The following is an 18,576-nucleotide window of genomic DNA, read 5'->3' as shown; positions in this document are numbered from 1 at the left end:
TGAATATGGTCCGTAATGGAGTCATCTACAATAGGAACAACAACTATTGTCATCCTCTCAATCAAAACATTGACTTCAGTCCTATATTGACCTTGTTTGTTGCAGGCTAAAGTTGTGGTTACATAAAGTTACCTACAAGTTAAGTACCTGAAATGATCCATTGTTATCCCCTTAAATCTTTAAAACACATACTAGGTAAATACCAGTTGAAATATGACAACATTTAATATGTTTTAAAAAAAGGAACACTTGACAAGGTCTCTGTAAATATTAACATTTATTTAAGTATACAATTTAGTATTTCCATTGCTTTTTCCAACCTCTTTTGAAGGTTTGATGTCAGTATTACGGTTTCTTAATGCAGCAATCACCTCGGAGGATGGTAAAAATTGAGACAGGCAATACGGTTCAAACATCATCCATTTGGCTACTTCTGAATATGCTGTAAAATTGAGTTTCACAGGCATCATTATCAGCATGAAAGCATTTAGGATAGTGAAACCAAAGCCTTGTAGACACTTCGTGCAAATGACAAATTTTGGTTCCTTCTTAGCTTTTGTATGGAGGCATTTACAGATTCATCCCATAAAAGTTCAAGAAAAACTGGAAGATGTTTCTAGATCTGCTGAATATGAACACTGACCTAATAGCTAGTAACATAAATATTATTCTAATTCCAGCAGGGAGGACAGAATAATATTTATTGTAACAGATACAGTAAGTATGATAAAAGTGACAAATCAAAACCTTAAATGAATCCTATTTTTGTATAAGTTATACATTTTTGTAGTGATAATTTCCCCTCTGAAAGTTAACACAGGACACCTCTGAAAACCCATAATGAGCAGGACATTTCCGTAGTGTCAATCATAAATGGATTCTAATAAAAGCTGCTTTAAGAGCTTCCATGATCCTCTCTGGTCCTCTGTAGCTCATTTGGTAGACAAGGCTCTTGCAACGCCAGGATAGTGGGTTTGGTTTCCAGGACAGCCATACGTAAAAAATGTACGCACTTGAGACTAAATAACTTTGGATAAAAGCGTCTGCTAAATCGCATATATTATATATTCCATTAGTCAATGACTGTCAGGCAGTATACAGATGTAGATCTTAAATTTGATCATCCTGTTGCTGGAGAACTTTTCCACAATGTAGGACATTTTTAACTTGTAGTATATTTGAGGTTTAAAAAGGCTTCTGACGTTTCTAATTTCCAGACTTGATTTTCCCTCATGAAAAATGTCCATTCATTATAATCCACATAAAAATTCACAGTTCCGTCCTTCCGAGTGGCACATTGGTCTAAGGCTGTACCACTAGATATTCTGGGTTCGAGGCCAGGCTCTGATGCAGCCGGCCGCGACCGAAAGGCCCATGGGGCGGCGCACAATGGACCCAGCATTATCCGGGTTAGGGAGGGTTCGGCCGGCAGGGATATCCTTGTCTCATCGCGCACTAGCGACTCCTGTGGCGGGCCGGGCACAGTGCACACTGACACGGTCGCCAGGTGTACGGTGTTTCCTATGACACATTGGTGCGGCTGGTTTCCTGGTTGGATGGGCATTGTGTCAAGAGGCAGTGCGGCTTGGTTGGGTTGTGTTTCGGAGGACGCATGGCTCTCGACCTTCACCTCTCCCGAGTCCGTACAGGAGTTGCAGCGATGAGACAAGACTAACTACTACCAATTGGATACGACGAAATTGGGGCGAAAAAAGGCATGAAAAATACAAAAAAAAATCACAGTTCCTGTTGCCGCAGGATTATTTTCCTGCTGTAGCAAACAGGCTCAAATTAAGACCCTACATATGTATACTGATCCAGCCCATCGTAAACTTTGTTTTCCCCATTACTTTAGCAGATTGTTGGAACACAACTATGACATTTCACTGTTACTCTTATAGTAAATTAAATTTTGAAATTGTGCCAAGATATAACAGTTTTGAACGAAGCATTGAACACATTTACACCAGTCAATTTGGGCTTACAATTCTAATAAGTGGCCTCCATATGAAAAAATAACTGTGCTAAACTAGGATCTCATTAAGAAAATCGAAGGTACAGAAAAGTAGGGTAAGAAAATAGTGTTATCTTGCATTAACAACAATAACGACACAACAATGACCTCTTTCGTTTGTTACGTGTGTATATATATATATATATATATATATATATATATTTCTCCCTTTCTTTACGGACAGGGGAACAGAACATTTAAAGTAACACACCAAACAAATATATCCTAACTAGAATGGCACACTGTTAATCCATCAGATACCGTACTACTTGAACATGCTGTCTTTAGGCTGTCATAACCATGACATAGCAGCAGTGTGTTATTCCATAGGGTTAAGTGTTCAGAACGTTGCAGATGGAAATATAATGTTAGCTGATACTGTAAGTGAATAAGAACTATTCTTGAGGACCGAGAATCATATCTATTCTACACAATAGATTTCTATCTCTGGACGTTCCGTGACATTGCCCCCTCCTAAACAGACGCCAGGTGTCATTGGTGATTTATAACACCTTGTATTAGCTTACGACAAGCAATCTCGCAGCGTCACATGCAGTGGTGGTCAGCCTGAGCAAGTCAGCGTATTACCATGAACAGTTATGACAGCTTATAATATTTGTATATCATGCTTTTAACGGTGATGTAAGCCTTCTATGACAGAGTCGCAGGAAAGTGTTACCAGAGATACTCTACAGAGGGTATGTGACAACACTTTACAGATTAAATGAACGAGGTATTGCACAGGTTAATAAAAGCAAAAAAGGCAACAATAAATAGAGCAAAATCATAGAACATTCTCAATTTTAGTCCACTTTTGGAAGATTTTAAAATCAGTTTAGTGTCAGTTATGTTGGGGAGGAGGACGAGAAATATTACTAGTCATCCCATTCGTCGTCATCTTCAAAATCCTCTTCGTCATCATCATCCTCATCTTCATCTAGGAAATGTCAAAGCAGACTTGTTAACAAAATATAAAGAGATCTACATATTTATATTAAGGGCAACTGGTAATAACACAATCCGGATGAATTCTCAAAGAAAACAAGTAGTTCAGTTCAGCATCTTGACTTGCAGCTGCTCACCAATGGTTGCATGGCACAAGACTGTATTCGCCGGTTGAGCTAAAGTCGAGGCATTAGCTCAGGGAGTCAACGTAAGTCTTCAGGTCTCAGGCAAGGTTATTCATCAAGCAAGTGCTGTTAACCGAATCACTTCCATCACACAGTCAGCTGTGTTGCCTTGGAATTTTCTGCTCTAACTCACTGTAAATATTCGGCATTGCTGTATATTTAAGCAATAATACCTCAGGGGGTGTGGTATTTCTCCAATATACCATGGCTTGACACTGTTCTTATGCACGTCACAACGTGGAGTGCCTGGGTACAGCCCTTAGCCATGGTATATTGGCCATACACCATAAACCCCTGAGGTGCCTTATTGCTAATTAGGACAGTAAAAAGAGTTGTGTCATACTCGTGGTATATGGTCTGATTTACCACAGCTTTCAGCCAAATCAGCATTCAGGGTTCGAACCACTCGGTTTATAATTCATGAATTTGTACTCCTCTGTATAGTGTTTTACTTTTAGTGGTATTGTGCGTTGTCCTGTTCACTGTTGCAATGCCTCTTGTCCAGGTTGTTAATGTAAATGAGAACTGGTTCTCAATTGACTCATCTGGATAAATAAAGGTCAAATAAATAAACCTGCCAGTTGGAACCTACCTGAGGAGTGGATGGCTTTGCTCCTCTTCTGCATGACTTCCATAAGTGCCCCCACGATGCCTGCCGAGGGGGCCGGTGTAGGGGAGCCCGATTCAGGGCCGTCTGGTACCTGAGACACGCACACACACAGAGTTAATCACACAAACAAACATGGAAATACACTCAAACACAGACAGGCAGACAGTGGCACTTACAGTTTTTAGCTGGATGCCCTGCCGTATCTGGTCGAGCAGGGCGTCGCGCCCTACGGTGGTGGCCGGTGGCTTGGAGGCCGGTGGCTCCACCTTCTTCAGCTGGGTGCCCACACGGATCTGCTCTAGCAGGGCCGACTTACCCCCCGGGCCCGGGGGTGAGTGGGGCGACTCCACACCACCGTCCAGCTCTGGAGGGGGCGGGGGTCCAGGTGGGGGTGGTGGTGGAGGAGGTGGAGGAGGGGCTCCGCCGCCACCGGAGGGTGGTGCTGCTGGTGGGGGAGGTGGCGGTGGGGCCTGGGGGGCATGTGAGGGTGGAGGCGGTGGCTGGTAGTGGTGGTGGCCGTGGCCCCCTCTGTTGGGGGGCGGGGGAGGAGGGGGCTCCTAGGGCACCAGGCCTGGAGGGGGAGGGGGAGGGGCAGAGGTGGGGGCCCGAGAGGGTGGAGGTGGTGGCGGGGCACCCCGGCCACCTCGCGATGGGGGTGGTGGTGGTGGGGGAGGAGCTGGGCCCGAGCTGTGGGGTGGGGGAGGAGGAGGTGGGCCACCCCGAGACGGAGGAGGTGGTGGGGCTTGGTAGGACAAAAAAAGATGGAAAAGGAGAGACAGAGAGAGAGAGACACGTCAGTTTGATAGTCACAATATCCCATTCAGCAGGGGTTTGAATTACTGGGCAGAACGAGATTTCTGAATGTTCCCATTACAAAATCAGGGCTCTCTCACTTATAAGCACTGAAAATAACTTGTGCATGCATCCCCAAAAATGTTGTTCCTAATTATAGGTTATCCACCAAGAGTTAACGCCTAATTCAAACTGTAGCATTGAGCAGAGAAATTCACTTCTGGCAACATTTTACATTATAGCCTTTCGATTCTGTTCATTTTAAATTCAGACAAACCAAATAGCAGTCAGCTTTATCCAGTTATGCAGGTCAAAGTTCACACAGTCAATACCTGAGGCAGAAACACACGAACCACCACTCTATGGAAACAAACCGATAGTTACCTACCACACCACCTGGGCGGCCCTGGGAAAAGACCACATGAATAAGCCCCGTCTGGCATTCACCATCTCATTCCCAGTAGAGTACATTCTCACCATTGACTTCATTAACTTCAGAGTTACAAGTAAAATTAATTGAGTCAATTTATAGAAAATAAAAGTCAAGTAAACAAGTATAAAAATGTCTAAGTGTAATTTTATACTTATTTCATTCAAGTTCACTAACATTATCTAGACCTACTAGTAGGCTAATTCTGTTGTGATAATGTTAGTTGTGTTGTGTCGGAGTTGAGGCCCGGACCATTCAACAAAGCCAAAAACTATAAAACGTTGGTGAGCATCCACACTAGAGGAAAGTGTATCGTTCTACAGGCCTACACCTGTTCAACGCATCCTACTGTACGCTGCTGTTAACAGGGTGGTTCATGAGGTCTCCAACCCACAGATACTGGTTCAGACCATTTAGTGCTTTTAGGGTGTGTTCATTGTCATAGTGACAACTGAAAATAATACTTCAAAGTACATGTAGGCCTAATGAAAAATAATATAGTAATGCATATTTAAATGTAGCCTGCGCATCTCTTAAACATACAACATGTGATGGCGCTCATTGCTAATTAACAAACGTTATGTAACACCCAATTCTCCTGTGTGAAAAAGTAATTTCCCCCTAACACACAATAACTGGTTGTGCCAACTTTATATGCAATGACTGCAACCAAATGCTTCCTGTAGTTGTTGATCAGTCTTTCACATTACCTTTATTTAACCAGGTAGGCAAGTTGAGAACAAATTCTCATTTCCAATTGCGACCTGGCCAAGATAAAGCAAAGCAGTTCGACACACACACACACACACACACACACACACACACACACACACACACACACACACACACACACACACACACACACACACACACACACACACACACACACACACACACACACACACACACACACACACACACACACACTGTTGTTGTATGTGTCGAACTGCTTTGCTTTATCTTGGCCAGGTCGCAATTGGAAATGAGAATTTGTTCTCAACTTGCCTACCTGGTTAAATAGATATTTGTAGTTGTCCACATATTCATAAGTCAGAACCGTCCAGAGTAGTGATGCTGGACGGACGGGCAGGTGCAGGCAGTGATCAGTTGAAGAGCATGCATTTAGTTTTACTTGTATTGAAGAGCAGTTGGAGGCCAATACATAGCATCAGATCTCCAGGGTTTATATACATCATTGCTTGAGATACAAGGAACTGAGGATGATTCCAGTGAACTCACCTTGCCTACGGAGCTCGTTCTTGACGGCCTCCACCCCTCCTTTCTTTTCGATGAAGTCATAGATGACCTTGGAGGTCTCCTTGTCCTTCAGCTGGGCCTCTGAGATGCCACACATGTCAAACAGGTTCTTTAGCTCCGGATCCAGGTTATTCAACTGGGGCAGAGAAATAGAGATAGAGACCGGGTCAGGACAATTCAAAACCAACATATTTGTTTCTCTCTGCATTTTATCCTGAGCGGATGAAATCTGTAATGTTTTGAAAATGGCTTAAATTATGCTCTACACAACCATGGCCTGCCAACTATAAAAATGCAATGCCAATTCCATTTAACTAATCAAACGTAATATAGCACGACAAGAATCTAATTATTTTGAAAATCTAAGTGGCATTCTGCCATCTTCTGGATGAACATGGGTATTGCACCAGATTGTGCACAACAACACATGGCCCTTAACTGACTACTTTTTGTTTGTTCAATCATAATTGGGTAATAGTGATCTCTGCAGCTAGTCTTCTTTGCATGAAAGAGCGTGCGTGATACTTCTGTATGCATGACTAGTCAAGTAAATAGACATGCAATTAAGCCCAAGGGAAAGGGGTTCAATCAGTCATGCTCATTAGGGTCATTAAAACAGACTATTCTGTCCATTAACAAGCTCTCTGGTCCACTTTGTTCTTAGTGACATGCATCACTGACTGCAGATTCAGACTGTGTTTTAGATGTGTTCCTCTGTCTCACTCCAGATTGAATTCAAAACCCTTCTGCTGACTTTCCAGTGTATTCATGGAAATGCCCCTCCATAACCCCACCCGCGCCCTCAGGTCAAGCGATAGCCTGCTCCTCCACGGCCACAGGACTAAGCTCCGCTCCTTGGGGGAAATCGGGCTTTGAGCTTGACCTCCTCCAGAATGCCCTCCCAGACCACCTGAAGTCACCACAGACTCTGGAATGCCCTCCCAGACCACCTGAAGTCACCACAGACTCTGGAATGCCCTCCCAGACCACCTGAAGTCACCACAGACTCTGGAATGCCCTCCCAGACCACCTGAAGTCACCGCAGACTCTGGAATGCCCTCCCAGACCACCTGAAGTCACCGCAGACTCTGGAATGCCCTCCCAGACCACCTGAAGTCACCACAGACTCGGGGCTCCTTTAAAAAAATGGGCCTAAAGACCATTCTCTTTAGGAAGACTTTCTATTCATAGATGTGTTCCTTGCTGTCAGTTGTCCTTTGTAGTGTCAGCTGGGTTCTTTGGTGTCAGTTGTCCCTTGTAGTGTCAGCTGGGTTCTTTGGTGTCAGTTGTCCCTTGTAGTGTCAGCTGGGTTCTTTGGTGTCAGTTGTCCCTTGTAGTGTCAGCTGGGTTCTGTGTGTCAGTTGTCCATTGTAGTGTCAGCTGGATTCTGTGTCAGTTGTCCATTGTAATGTCAGCTGGGTTCTTTGGTGTCAGTTGTCCCTTGTAATGTCAGCTGGGTTCTGTGTGTCAGTTGTCCCTTGTAATGTCAGCTGGGTTCTGTGTGTCAGTTGTCCCTTGTAATGTCAGCTGGGTTCTTTGGTGTCAGTTGTCCCTTGAAGTGTCAGCTGGGTTCTTTGGTGTCAGTTGTCCCTTGTAGTGTCAGCTGGGTTCTGTGTGTCAGTTGTCCATTGTAGTGTCAGCTGGGTTCTGTGTGTCAGTTGTCCCTTGTAATGTCAGCTGGGTTCTGTGTGTCAGTTATCCCTTGTAGTGTCAGCTGGGTTCTGTGTGTCAGTTGTAGTGTCAGCTGGGTTCTCTGTGTCAGTTGTCCCTTGTAATGTCAGCTGGGTTCTTTGGTGTCAGTTGTCCATTGTAGTGTCAGCTGGGTTCTTTGCTGTCAGTTGTCCATTGTAGTGTCAGCTGGGTTCTTTGGTGTCAGTTGTCCATTGTAGTGTCAGCTGGGTTCTTTGGTGTGAGTTGTCCATTGTAGTGTCAGCTGGGTTCTGTGTGTCAGTTGTAGTGTCAGCTGGGTTCTGTGTGTCAGTTGTAGTGTCAGCTGTGTTCTGTGTGTCAGTTGTCCCTTGTAATGTCAGCTGGGTTCTGTGTCAGTTGTCCCTTGTAATGTCAGCTGGGTTCTCTGTGTCAGTTGTCCCTTGTAATGTCAGCTGGGTTCTCTGTGTCAGTTGTCCCCTGTAATGTCAGCTGGGTTCGGTGTCAGTTGTCCCTTGTAATGTCAGCTGGGTTCTGTGTCAGTTGTCCCTTGTAATGTCAGTTGGGTTCTGTGTCAGTTGTCCCTTGTAATGTCAGCTGGGTTCTGTGTCAGTTGTCCCTTGTAATGTCAGCTGGGTTCTGTGTGTCAGTTGTCCCTTGTAATGTCAGCTGGGTTCTGTGTGTCAGTTGTCCCTTGTAATGTCAGCTGGGTTCTGTGTGTCAGTTGTCCCTTGTAATGTCAGCTGGGTTCTGTGTGTCAGTTGTCCCTTGTAATGTCAGCTGGGTTCTCTGTGTCAGTTGTCCCTTGTAATGTCAGCTGGGTTCTGTGTCAGTTGTCCCTTGTAATGTCAGCTGGGTTCTGTGTCAGTTGTCCCTTGTAATGTCAGCTGGGTTCTGTGTCAGTTGTCCCTTGTAATGTCAGCTGGGTTCTCTGTGTCAGTTGTCCCTTGTAATGTCAGCTGGGTTCTGTGTCAGTTGTCCCTTGTAATGTCAGCTGGGTTCTGTGTCAGTTGTCCCTTGTAATGTCAGCTGGGTTCAGTGTCAGTTGTCCCTTGTAATGTCAGCTGGGTTCTGTGTGTCAGTTGTCCCTTGTAATGTCAGCTGGGTTCTGTGTGTCAATTGTCCCTTGTAATGTCAGCTGGGTTCTCTGTGTCAGTTGTCCCTTGTAATGTCAGCTGGGTTCTGTGTGTCAGTTGTCCCTTGTAATGTCAGCTGGGTTCTGTGTGTCAGTTGTCCCTTGTAATGTCAGCTGGGTTCTTTGGTGTCAGTTGTCCATTGTAGTGTCAGCTGGGTTCTGTGTGTCAGTTGTAGTGTCAGCTGGGTTCTGTGTGTCAGTTGTAGTGTCAGCTGGGTTCTGTGTGCCAGTTGTCCCTTGTAATGTCAGCTGGGTTCTTTGGTGTCAGTTGTCCCTTGTAATGTCAGCTGGGTTCTCTGTGTCAGTTGTCCCTTGTAATGTCAGCTGGGTTCTCTGTGTCAGTTGTCCCTTGTAATGTCAGCTGGGTTCTCTGTGTCAGTTGTCCCTTGTAATGTCAGCTGGGTTCTCTGTGTCAGTTGTCCCTTGTAATGTCAGCTGGGTTCTCTGTGTCAGTTGTCCCTTGTAATGTCAGCTGGGTTCTCTGTGTCAGTTGTCCCTTGTAATGTCAGCTGGGTTCTGTGTCAGTTGTCCCTTGTAATGTCAGCTGGGTTCTGTGTCAGTTGTCCCTTGTAATGTCAGCTGGGTTCTGTGTCAGTTGTCCCTTGTAATGTCAGCTGGGTTCTGTGTCAGTTGTCCCTTGTAATGTCAGCTGGGTTCTGTGTCAGTTGTCCCTTGTAATGTCAGCTGGGTTCTGTGTCAGTTGTCCCTTGTAATGTCAGCTGGGTTCTGTGTCAGTTGTCCTGTCTAGTTGTGTCCATTTTTCTTTCTATTTGGTTTTTCTATTTTTTGCACTTCGGGATTATTCTGTCAAATGCAAAGCGCTTTACAAATGTAATAAAGCATTATTATTATAATTTAGCCTGGACCTAGACCTGTACTGTATGTGCTTAAGCCAACTTCTCTGACAGTTGTTTGAATAGCATGACAATGATAGACCTAACAATATCTCATCTGGCCTATATTAGCAAAACCACTTAATGTTTTTGAAGTATAGCTTCCCTAAATAGTGACAAATATTTTCTGGAATATTCGGGGTTGCAAGTGGGACTTGTATGACATCATTGAATGTATGATAAGTATGCACTGTATCCAACAGAGGCCATTGTGTGGGTCAATCATGGGTCGGCCACACAGGTCACCATTGTGTGCCCATGAAGGGTGTGTGTGTGTGTGTGTGTGGTACTCACATCGAAGCCTGTGTTTGGGTCCCAGCCCACATGGCCGATGTGCCTAAAGAGATACAGACAGACAGGACAGACAGGGATGAGCACATACATACACGTGTATCTACACGCAAGCCGGTTCACAAACACGCGTGCAGCTGCGCGTTACACATGCAACAACAAACATGTCCAAGCACAAACCCTCATGTAAACCACTGGCTTGTGCACACACACATTGCACGGGTGCAGTTCTGAATGCACACAAACACAATTGAGCCATTGAAGAGGTTCACAAGACACAATGAAGCACGCCCTCAAACGTAAGTGACGAGCTCAATACGTTACACAACAACTTCACAGAACACAACATACATACAGGGAAACTCCTGCTGCGCTACATCTCTCCACAAAGACCCGTCTGAAGTGTACTCTATAGACAGAAGGGTGGTCCACTCACTGGAAGTTGCTGGGGGTGCCTATGTCAGCCTTGGTGAGCTTCTTTCTCTTGCCTTTGACTTTCTTCTCCTTCTTGCTGAAGCTGCTGTGCAGCATGTTGTTGACGTGGTGTGGCTGATGCTGCTGCTGGTGGTGTTGATGATGGTGGGAGTTGTGGAAGCGCACATTGTTGATCTCCGGGTTCTTGATGTCCACAGTGGCCATAGGGAGAGCTGGGCCTTTAGTAGGAGGGAGAGGAGAGAGAAGGAGGAAAGGGAGAAACTGTTTGAACTAGAAGCTCAGAACCAGTGCTGGGAAGCTCAGAACCAGTGCTGGGAAGCTCAGAACCAGTGCTGGGATGCTCAGAACCAGTGCTGGGAAGCTCAGAACCAGTGCTGGGATGCTCAGAACCAGTGCTGGGAAGCTCAGAACCAGTGCTGGGAAGCTCAGAACCAGTGCTGGGAAGCTCAGAACCAGTGCTGGGAAGCTCAGAACCAGTGCTGGGATGCTCAGAACCAGTGCTGGGAAGCTCAGAACCAGTGCTGGGAAGCTCAGAACCAGTGCTGGGAAGCTCTCAAAAAATGAGTGGGAGCCAATCCAAAAGGTCATTCTTTCATTTCTTAGCGCCCAACAAGTTGTAATACAGACTGGTCTGATTATACAGCCCTTTTTCATTATTCATAAGAGACCCGAGGGTAACAATAATTTGCATACTTGACTGGCCATAAAAGCTTCCTGTATAACTTGGTCTGTGTTGTGACTATGGTAGTCTCTAAAACCCATCAACAGTTCAGGCCAGGTCAATCTCACAGCTGACAATGCAGGACCACACACAATTAACAGTCTTTTGATGTATTTAGAACTATTTCAAGTTAGTGTAAAGACAACTAACAGAGGGCACTAACTGTCCTCCACACACATGCCTCTACACACATGCCTTTGTGAATATCTAGAACCCTAACACCAGCGTGTCACATTCCATTTAAATTCTAATTCAGATTTGCAAAAGATTTTACATTTATGCCAAAAAATAATTACATCATTATGTCAATCATGTGCATTCATTTCTTAATTCACTAGAATTGAAATGGGATCTGCATGACAACAACCCTACCGTTAAACACCTCTCTCAGCCAGCTCTTAGTCCTCAGGTCTTTTAGCACCACACTCTTTCTCAAAAGGACAACGGCAGGACAACGGCATAGAAAACCCATCCACAAGCAGCACTGGACACCCAACCACTCTTCCAAACTTCAACTCACTGTCCCATGACTTGGTGGAATACATCCTTGTTCCATTCAGATGAATACAGCGTTGGGGAGACTAATGGACTCATTTGATGGATTTTTTATTTAACTGACCGGCGAGGCTCTCGAGGCTCTCAAACTACCTGTGGCTGCACCAGTGAATAGCACAGCAGTCTTTCACAGACTAAAGAACTGAAAGACGAAACAAACATTGACAGAATCAATCTGGTTGAAAACCAGTGTTTGTCCTCCTGGTGTGTGTGTGTGTGTGTGTGTGTGTGTGTGTGTGTGTGTGTGTGTGTGTGTGTGTGTGTGTGTGTGTGTGTGTGTGTGTGTGTGTGTGTGTGTGTGTGTGTGTGTGTGTGTGTGTGTGTGTGTGTGTGTGTGTGTGTGTGTGTGTGTGTGTGTGTGTGTGTGTGTGTGTGTGTGTGTGTGTGTGTGTGTTTGTTGGAACTTATGTTACATCAGTTAAGTCAAACCCAGAGTCACACAAAGAAAGTTTTGGTCAACTTTTGAGCCGGGAGCCATGCTGCTGCCTTGGACAATTCAATTCATCCATTCATGATGAACATCTAGCGCTTGGTTTAAAATTCAGCTAATTCCTTGGACTGTTATTGGTCAATATTATCCAGGAGGCACTAACATGGCTGCTATGGATTATGTCTAGGAACTTGATAATAACGCCTTCTGATTGAAACTGCAACGGCCAACTGTAACGGAGCTAGGTCTGTTACCTACTCTTGCATGATGAATAACCTTGGCCGATACCTCGGTTAGGCTTCAGATCAGTGGGCTAACAGTCTTCTGGAATGCAGAAGCCCTCAGTACATGGCTGTGGTCAAACCTCCCCAGTCCAGGCATTTGCACGCTCTCCTTGAGTCCATGTTAATCTCCACAAAATGCAGTTGGATCTGACATAATCAGTAATCCACAGCTAATCCCAACCAAATCCCTGGATTCCCTAGAAATGTTAGAAGTCTCAGCTATCGACGAGGACATGCAAGCATGACTTTGAAAGCTCCCTTGCCTTGAGACACGTTTACCCTCATCCTTCCACTTCATTGGGGGCTTTCAATGGAGAACTTGCAAAGAATCCATGCAGTGGTACCATTCAGATGTAGCTGTTTGGCTGTACGTAAGTCAATGATTGACAGACCAAGCTAACGGTTGTCCTCCTGTCCATTTTAGGCTTCAGAAATCTCAAATGTAATCATTCAATACCAATAAATATTAACGTGCTTCCTTTCCCAAAGCACACACTGCCAACATGACAGTGAATTATGACAAGGAAAACAAAATGAACATATTGAAGGAGGAGAGGGAAGCAAAAAAGGAAATAACTCCCAAAGCAAAGAGTGAATCTAGGGCAAATATGTCACCTTGTTAGTTTCACACTCAATAATGACATATCCCAAACAATATCCTTCCACCATGGACAATAGTCCTTCTACAGGATCCCTACCCAAACAATATCCTTCCACCATGGAGAATAGTCCTTCTACAGGATCCCTACATTTGGGTCCATTTGCATTCAAATACCAAATTCTAGGCAATGTACTGTGATTAGTACATGACATTTAAGGTATACAAGTATCTGTGAAAAGGCTGATTTAAAGAGAGAGAGAGAGAGTTGGAAGTTGGACACGCACTGAGAGACCCATATGGTTTACACATGGCACACAGAGGGCCTCATGCTGCACAGATTGTCATTTTTAGCCCTAACATTGGGCTTTAGGGTTAATGTCAACAAAGTCATACTCGGAGTGAGTGCATGTGTACTCATACGAATTTGATTTAGCCTATTTCTCTACAATTCTCTACAATACAATCAGACGGGTTAATAACAACCCGTCTGATCATGCCATATCGCAAAGGGGTGTGTGTGTGTACATGCATACTACTGTACATTTGATTTTGCGTGACGGATTATAGGAGATTTATGCCTTTGTAACGTAAAACAACAAAGGATTGTGTCCCATTACATGTTGAAAATCAACATTTGGACTATAATAATCGGTACAATTCAAAGAATGGACAACATACCATTTGCAGGGTCACGTCTTTTCTCTGCAAAACAAAACGGGCACAATTATAATTTCTCAGCCAATTCAGATGGCAAAAGCCACAGCTATCAGAGCGATAGAAAGTGTATGTGGAAGTGTGAAAGGAAAAGCAAAGTGTTTGGAAAGCATTCAGAGTTAGTTTATGAGAGTCCAATGGACAGACAAATAGGATGGAAGTCTGGAAAGGTAGCAACTGCAGGCTGGAGAGAATGACAGTTCTCTGACCAGTCAGATTCTGGCCGACGGATAAATTCCAGAACAGATGCAAACGCAAGAAAAAAAATTGTTGTGGAAAAACAGAGAATTAAACTAGCTGTCCCTAACATACCATTACAGTAGCCCCTTTCCCAGCCCCACGTCTTTGGAAACTCACTCCTCACAGCAAGAGCAGTACACGTCAAAGGCTGGCAAGCAGAGAGGAACAGAGAGAGATGGAGGGAAGCCAGAAAGGAACACCATCACAGCTTTTAACACGGAGACCCTCTGCTGTTTTGACTAGACAGACATACCACTGACTTTCCAACAGCAACCAGCAAAAAAATTGATGCAGGGCTCAATTCCAAACCCATTCCTAGAACCTTGTTGACCCCAAATGAACCCCTCGAGGAGTTACAAGATACATCGAAGGCAAATATTGGGATGATTTGGGATTGGGCCCCTGTGGGGTTGTTAGTAGTAGAGCAGTGAGATAAATTTGAGCTTTCTTCGCTTTCCCTGTCCAGAGGGTCAAAGGCTGAGCTGATGAGAAAGCGTGTAGACTGAGCCCGCGGGGCCACTGTAGTTACCCGTTTTACGTTGCCGTCTGCTGAGTAGGTCTTTCAGTGCGGCTCTAAATCGCTTGGCCTCTTCCTCACTAGCGAAGTTCAGGCCTACCTGGCAGTTCTGGAGATAGAGTGAGGAAAGGGAGATCAGTCATTTTTTTAAAGACACTGTCTATGTTGGGTCCACAAGCTTTCAAGCGGAGGTAGTATACTTACATCTCCTGAAAACGAAATGAAATAGGACCTTGAGCTGTTGATTGAGAAGTTATTGTAAAGCTCCTGTTCAAACATGGTTTTCCCTTCCTGACAAGAGAGAAATAACAGTCACTGAAATTCCTATATTGGCAGCACAGAGGGATTTCCTCAGGAAAGGTATTAAGCTAGTGAGGCTAGGCTAACTTCAACCATCCTCCCTATAATGCACTCACTCACCTTGATGTCAAAGACCCTGATGAAGTAGGACCTCAGAGGGTTATCCTTGATCAGACAGGCCACTCCGCAGCACCTCTTCACCCAGGACGAGCTCCTGTCTGCCCCATACACCTGGACCACCGCTGTGCACAGGGTCTGAGGACGTCATCACAATGAGAGTGTGGTACGTACAGCAAAGTAAAAACACTATAGTGACACAATGTTAATTCAATGTGATGCAAAAGTACAGTGTTGGATTGCAAGTCACTTTTTTCTACATGAAACTGACTGACTACATTCTACAACTTGTTACATGGGCCCCGTTGTTAATACGCCTAACTAGTGGAATGCCTCTAGGGGCCAATAAGTAAGTTATGACAGTATAGAGGAAGAGGAACACATCCACGAACAAGAAACACTGATTAGATGCCCCGGGAGCATATAGTACAGGGTTTGCAAATCAGACAGCCTGAGCAGACCTGATAGAGAATGATAGACATAGCCAGTAGCCACACAAACCAAAGCATGGTTTTCTGTCACCATGGACACAGAGAGCAACCTATGCCAATCACCAAGGAGACCACAAGGAAGAGGAAATACCACTCCGGCTTGCTTCCTCTTCCTTGTCTACGATTTATTATCGCAGGTATGAGCGAGAGAAAACGAGTAAGCACTTCTCACCCCATACTCACACCTCATCCTAACACAGGAAATGTCACTGGCCTAAGTCTAAATGTTCCCAAATCCCATGGTAGGAAAAAGGTTAAGGGGATAGAAAGAACACACATCAAGCTAGGGCTTTGACTTTGGAATATGGTGTTGCTCCTAATATAATATTTATCTGGACAGGGTACTGTAGACTACTGTAGTCTTTCCACTGGCTTGTCATTTGACACTTTTGTTCATCTAATGCAGCTTCTCAAGAATAGACTAATTTGACTTTCACAAATACCTTATTAGCCTTCAGCATTGGGAAATGATGCATGTTCTGACCTAACCATTTCACAGAAGTTAACTTCCTTTAGCACCTATTGATGATAGTATCTTTTGGCCAGAGACATTTTGTTCAGAGCCCTGACGATCTTTCTGAAAGTTAAAACGCTTCAGTGTATATTTCTTAAGATAAGGAATATATACACTGAACAAAAATATAAATGCAACATGTAAAGTGTTGAAATAAAAGAATCCCAGAAACGTTCCATGCAAAAAGCTTATTTCTCTCAAATGTTGTGCATTAAGTTGTTTATATCTCTGTCAGTGAGAATTTATCCTATGCTAAGATAATCCATCCACCTGACAGGTGTGACATGTCAAGAAGCTGATCAAACAACATGATCATTACACAGGTGCACCGTGCCGGGGACAATAAAAGGCCATTATAAAATGTGCAATTGTGTCACACAACACAATGTCACTGGTATTGAGGGCATTTGCAATTGGCATGCTGACTGCAGAAATGTCCACCAGAGCTGTTGCCAGAACATTAAGCTGACGTTTTTGTATTTCTGTCTGTAATAAAGCCTTTTATGGAGAAAAACTCATTCTGATTGGCTGTGTCTGGCTGCACCACTACGGGCCCTCCCAGGCCCACCCATGGCTGCACCACTGCCCAGTCATTTGAAATCCATAGATTAGGGCCAATTAATTTATTTCAATTGACTGATTTCCTTATATGAACTGTATCGCAGTAAAATATCTGAAATTGTTGCATTTATATTTTTGTTCAGTATATTTTTCATATCAGCAAGGGATTTAAAAAAATGTTTTAATATTTTTTTTTATGTCAAATGACTACACAACGTTATAAGGTTAGGGTTTCCCAGCCGGACATATTTCCATGTTACAGAGCTGTTATTTTTCGTTTAGTGTGTAAACGAAAGATGGACACCACAAACGTGTTTTCACTGAAAAATACTGTCAGCTGCAACTGTTAAAACAGAGTATATTTGGCATTTGTTTTGATATGATATGAAAGTAGAGGGTTTTATGTTTGTAGAATGTGTACCGCAATTGCGAATAGATTATCGTTTAGATTGAGTTGGTTGTTTTGGCTGCCAGAGCCAATTCACCTCTAAACGGAACAGGGTCCTTGGACTATAAGGATTAACGTTAGGCTCTTTTAGTCCATTATTGGGATAGTTCTGACCATATTCCCTATTGTGCAAACACACAGGCTAATGTCTTCCCTCGGGAAGTTGCAATGGCTGTCAAACTAAAACAAAATATTGAAGTGCAAAAATGCCAGACTGCAGTGCGTCAGTAGGCAGCACTTAATACATTAGCAGCAGTGCAGTCAATTTATAAACACACAGTCGCGTGCAACATTAGCCGATACAATGTTGACCTGTTTATTCATAATGGGGTATGCACTGAATTATAATAGTTGCGTTTGCATTTGTTTACAGGCCGAGGTAAACTAATACGCCAGGGGCAAATGTTCACATTTCCAAGCTAATTTCTTGACAACAAATCCCCTTGGCAGGCAAACATCTCTGCTTTCCCTTACTCGTCCCTGCATCGTTCCAGCAAAGCCATGGAAAAAGCTGCTGAGCTGTTATGCGTCTTATCGGCCTGCAGCCAGGCTATTGCCTAACATTAGCCTACATAACAGTACACTGACATTTTGCAAATAGCCTAACACATTATTTTCGCATAGTTACAGGTAGATAAATTGCACTTTGAGAGCTTAGTGTGGTCGTAAACAAGACAACTTACAATGCATTTCCTTCCCAGGTAGTTGAAGAGGCATTCGTTCTCTTGCGGGGTGAGGAGTATGGAGCCAATATTTCCAACCCGGCGTTGCGGAGGATGGCTATTCATGTTCCCAAATAATTTCCAGATAAACAAAGTTAACTGTTTTACTCTTGAATATTACAAACAATTCATGCAGCCTTTGGTCGCCATGGCCTGCAACTGCATCGTCTTATTACGTTGTTTCTAAGGTAGCTAGAGGCCTGCAAAATTAAATATTTTTGGATCCCGGTTGTTGAATAACGTCACCATGCCCCAGGGTCCTCAAAGAATCCGTGGGAACCCCAATCTCTGCAGAGGGCAAAATCTAAACTTTCATTCGTAATTCCAGCTGCAACATCGATAACGTTACATCCATCCAACATGGCACAGTAGGTAGTGTGAAGGAACAACCATTCCAATGGAGAGAGGGGGAGGAGAAACCAAAACATCATATAAAAATGTAAGAGTAAGGCCCCCTCTTCCGAAATAAATTCATTTGCATGAAAAAATATATATTTTTAATGTCGTCTGTAAATGTTCTGGTGTTACAATATAATGAGGATGCCAAAAATATCACGAAGGATGGAATGGTCTAGCCCTATTTCCCAGTGGATTTTGCCAAAGGAATGCGTTACGTTGTAAGGGGGTGCGTGCAGAGCTGGACCGTGACTGGGGAGCGTTCAGCAGGACGCAGCGTTTTGGAACGTTCAGATAGAAATCATATGAAGCGCAAACATGCTTCTCTGAC

General features: G+C 44.0%; 1 protein-coding gene across 1 annotated transcript; it reads right to left on the bottom strand.

The window, feature by feature from the left end:
* Positions 1–260: 260 nt before the first annotated feature.
* On the bottom strand, positions 261–18,231 carry LOC124037593 (neural Wiskott-Aldrich syndrome protein-like). Its single transcript, XM_046352451.1, is given in 10 exon segments — positions 261–2,951; positions 3,737–3,845; positions 3,931–4,496; positions 6,216–6,369; positions 10,203–10,245; positions 10,636–10,852; positions 14,709–14,805; positions 14,901–14,987; positions 15,117–15,251; positions 17,811–18,231. Coding segments are annotated over 10 exon segments (1,575 nt in total). The 5' UTR covers positions 17,916–18,231; the 3' UTR covers positions 261–2,889.
* Between the last annotated feature and the right edge of the window lie 345 nt (positions 18,232–18,576).

The sequence above is a fragment of the Oncorhynchus gorbuscha genome, linkage group LG06, assembly GCF_021184085.1.
Source record: "Oncorhynchus gorbuscha isolate QuinsamMale2020 ecotype Even-year linkage group LG06, OgorEven_v1.0, whole genome shotgun sequence".
NCBI classification, from domain to species: domain Eukaryota; kingdom Metazoa; phylum Chordata; class Actinopteri; order Salmoniformes; family Salmonidae; genus Oncorhynchus; species Oncorhynchus gorbuscha.
The sequence above is the reverse complement of the archived record's forward strand: the minus strand, read 5'-3'. Positions and strand labels throughout refer to the sequence as shown.